The 3,861-nt window shown below is 52.7% G+C and overlaps 1 protein-coding gene across 2 annotated transcripts in view; it reads left to right on the forward strand.

Moving 5' to 3' along the window:
* The window catches only part of MAPK8IP2 (mitogen-activated protein kinase 8 interacting protein 2), a 17,630-nt gene extending 15,064 nt beyond the window's left edge, over window positions 1-2,566 (forward strand). For both annotated transcript variants that reach the window (XM_027854388.1, XM_027854387.1), the window contains 2 exons: window positions 1,214-1,312; window positions 1,527-2,566. In XM_027854388.1, the coding sequence (XP_027710189.1) occupies window positions 1,214-1,312; window positions 1,527-1,599 (172 nt within the window). In that variant the 3' untranslated portion in view covers window positions 1,600-2,566. The remainder of the gene's footprint in view (window positions 1-1,213; window positions 1,313-1,526) is intronic.
* Window positions 2,567-3,861: the final 1,295 nt, after the last annotated feature.

The raw sequence follows: 3,861 nt of genomic DNA on the forward strand, positions 1-3,861 counted from the left end.
CTTCTTCTTCTTCTTCTTCTTCTTCTTCTTCTTCTTCTTCTTCTTCTCTCCCTCCCTCTCTGTCTCTTTCTCCTCTCTGTCTCTCTCTCTGACTCTCTGTCTCTCTTTCTGACTCTCTGTCTCTCTCTCCTCTCCCTCCCTTCTCTGTTTCTGCCTCTGTCTCTCACTGTCTGTTGGAGCAAGGTCATGGGAGAGTTAGAATGAAAGGTACAAGTGGAGGTGGTACCTTTGGTGAGAAGGGCAGTATCTTCCTCTGAGACTGAAGGGTTTGAAGGAAGGACCCATTGGAGGACATTGAGAGGCTAAGAGGAAAGGACCAGTCAAAGTAGTTCATATTAGATAGACTCTAATTTCCTCACTAAAGCAGATAAAATCTGTTGAGAGTAAGGGGAGAAAGCATGAAGTTGGGGACTTTGGGAAACAGGAGAATTTGAAGTAGCCATCTGGGGAATTTAACAGTTATTCAGAGGTGAGTGAAAGGTTTGCTGTGTGGTGGTGAGGCCCCAGCTGAAGTTAGATAATGTGGTTTCATGATTTTCACCCCCAATTTTGGGAGTAGAAGTGCAGTGGAGAGAGGTGACAGGGAAGTTACTCAGTGCTAAGGGTTATCAGGACAGAAGGTCAAGGGATCAAGGTATTCAAATGTAGAAAAGAGGGCATTATTGGGACCATTGATCATGGGGTCCAGCTACAGAGGGAGAGAAGTGAAACTGGGCCAGGGTTAATAGGATGGAACAATAGGAGAAAATTGAAGTCCCAAAGGCAATTAATGATGAAGGTAGGGAAATGTATTCGAGGAGTAAGGGGTAAGGAGAAATGGAAGGACATGATATTGTGGTCAGAGAGGAATTTCAGTGTTCAGGATGAGCAATTGTGAATGATGGTGAGCTCCTTAGTGTGACATTTCCCTCCCCCCCCCCCCCCCCCCGCACCTCCCCAACCCTTAAGGTAGAGACAAAGATCACAAGAATGACTGACTTTGAGCCACTGAGGATAGAATATGGGGACAGTCATCAAGGTGGATATTGACATGTCTGGAGGTTGACAGCCTCTGATGGGCCATGAGAATGAAGACTGGGGTAGTCCATCATCACAGGAGTGTTCTCCTAGAAAACCTCGGTGACTGGCCTGGAAGGGAAGGGAGAAGGAGCACCATAGAAGTGCTCTCCGTGCCCTCCCTCCCACCTTCCCCTCATTGGCCCTTCCCCCACAGCTATTTTGGTTTCATTACCAAACACCCAGTTCTCAGCCGCTTTGCTTGCCATGTGTTCGTCTCCCAAGAGTCCATGCGGCCTGTTGCCCAGAGTGTGGGGTGAGTAGGGGGTGCATGGAGGAGGGACTGGGGCACCCAAGGATTGGAGTGAAGAGGTGGGAGAATTGGGGTGGGAATGGAGAGTTGGGGGAAGAGGGTTGGGTTGAGCTTGGGAAAGCACATGACCCAGGAGGTGACCTTGCCTGCTTTTTTCCTGGTCTCCTATCTCTACTCTGACTCACCCTTCTCTTGTCCTGTCCTGCTCTTCTCCCAGTCGAGCCTTCCTGGAATATTATCAAGAACACCTGGAATATGCGTGCCCCACAGAAGACATTTACCTGGAGTAGTCCTGCCTGGGCCCCTCTCCTCCCCTGGGGAGACAGGAGGAGGGAGTGACCTCATGTGCTTAGAGATCTCTGAGGCTGCACTGGGAACTCTGGCCCTTATCCCTTTCCCCTCCCCACCCAGGGCACATTAAGGGGGAGACACTGGCCTTCTCCCTGAAGGAATGGGGGCCCTGAGCAGATCCAGGAATCACTTGAGACCTCCCCTTTCCATATCCCTCCCTTATTTCTGACTATCCCTCTCTGTGTCTGTCTCTCCCCCTCTCTCTGTTTGTGCCTCTCTGAGTCTTTCCCTCTTTCTGTCTCTTCCTTTCTCTTTATGTCTCTCTACCTGCGTCTTTTTCTCCTTAGCTATTCTCTTGACATATTTCTCTATTGCTCTGTGTCTCTCTTTCTTTTTCTCTGTCTCTTCTCATGTCTGCCTCTGCCCTTCCGCTAGCCCTTGGTCAGAACTGGGGGCTCTGGTCGGGCACTCTTCTGTTTGAGATGACTCTGTCCCCCAAAAGAATTCCTCCTTAGCTCCCCTCCCCATTTATTTCTAAAGGAGTTTTACTTTTTATAGAGACTCTAGAGGGATCAGCTAGCTGTCCTCCCCATCCTGCTCTGCCCAGCTTGGCTAGGCTCAGGGCACACCCCAATGAGTGGGTGTCTCAGCCCCTCCCAAGACCAGGAAATACAGAAAGGGTTCTATGCTCCCACAGAGCCCAAGAGACATAGAGGGGAATTCTTGGTTCCCCTAGAACCCAGAAGATACAGAAAGGATGTTCCCTGCCCCACCCCTTGGGGAGTCCAGGAGGTAGGTGGAGGGATTCTTTGCCCCTCAATGAGCCCAGGAGACATGTAGGTGTTCTCTGCCCTTATCAGAGCCTGGGAGACACAGGAGGGGCCTTCCTTGCTCCTTCCTGATTCCAAGGGAGACAGAAGGGCCCCCCTGCAGAGTCTAGGGGAGGGGGTCCCTCAGCATCTCCCTGGCCCTTCTGTGCCTGACCACACCGTTGCTTTGCTGCCACTGGCCGGCTCACAGCTGTCTAGTGCGAGTGTATCTGCCCCCTCCCCCTATGCTGTATATCCAGGCCTGGCCCAAGGGGCCCTCAATAAACTATCTGCTTGGTGTGATCCTGCCTGTTTCTGAGGCACTGCCCCGGGGTGGGGGGGAGGATGGGGGGGTAGTGCAGGGCCATGGGGTGATGGCACTCAGGGGGCTCTGGAGGTTGCTGTGGCTCCCTAGTACCCCTGTTCCTTCTAGGTCTACCTCCCAAACTTGGGAGTCTTGACTGACCCCCCCCCTTGTGGTGATGGGAAGAATACAACTCAGCCCCCTCACTCCTCACTAAAGAAAGAACCCCTGAGACTCTCAGAAGAGAGAGAGCCCATGAGGGCTACAGCCCCACCCAGCCTGAGGCCCCACTGGATGTGGGGGGAGGGGCTCCTTTCCAGAACTGGGCCAGGGAGCTGGTCCACATGGCTCCAGGTCATTCTCCTTGAGTCCTCCAGGTGGCTCTGGGGGCCCAGAGATTTGCCACAGACCTGTCCTCCTGCCCCTGTCCCAAAGTCTGGTCTCTATCCCGTTTCCCTTTTTCCCTCTGCGTGCTCTTGGGACTGCAGGAGCTTGTCAGAGTTTATTTAAAAGAGACAAGAGTGGATCCAAATTCAGAAGGAGCAGTTGGGTGCAGTGGGCTAGAAGAACTATTTAGGACAAAAGGAGAGATGCTTCAGGCAGAGATGGGAAGGCAGAGGGAGGAGAAATCTGTCCAGGAGGAATGAGAACAAGTTTGGTTTGAGACCTGATGAATCTGAGGAGGCTGTGGGTCATCTCAAGTATGCAAATGGCAAGCTAAAACCTCTGACTGAGAGCAGGGACAGGGATGTAGCTCTGGGAATCAGCTGTAGAGAGGCTGTAACTGGGCATGAGGGAGATTGCCAAGGGAGAGAGTGCAGAGAGGAGGGGAGAGGGGCGGGGAGGGGAGGGTGGAGAAGAGGGGAAGGAACGAGAAAGGAGAGGGGAGGGGAGGGGAGAGGAGAGGAGGGGAGAGGGAAGGAGAGCAGAGGAGAGAAAAGGAAAGGAGAAGAGAGGAAAGGAGAGGAGAGAAAAGGAGATGAGAGGGGAAGGGAGAGGAGGAGAGGGGAGGGGAGGGAAGGAGAGGAGGAGAGGGAAGATGAGAGGAGGGGAGGGAAGATGAGAGGAGGGGAGGGGAAAGGAAAGGAGGGGGAGAGAGCAAAGCACAGCGCTAGTATATAAATATGATGGAGACAGAAGAATGGTTA

The sequence above is a fragment of the Vombatus ursinus genome, unplaced genomic scaffold, assembly GCF_900497805.2.
Source record: "Vombatus ursinus unplaced genomic scaffold, bare-nosed wombat genome assembly UNPS02010394.1, whole genome shotgun sequence".
Lineage (NCBI taxonomy): Eukaryota > Metazoa > Chordata > Mammalia > Diprotodontia > Vombatidae > Vombatus > Vombatus ursinus.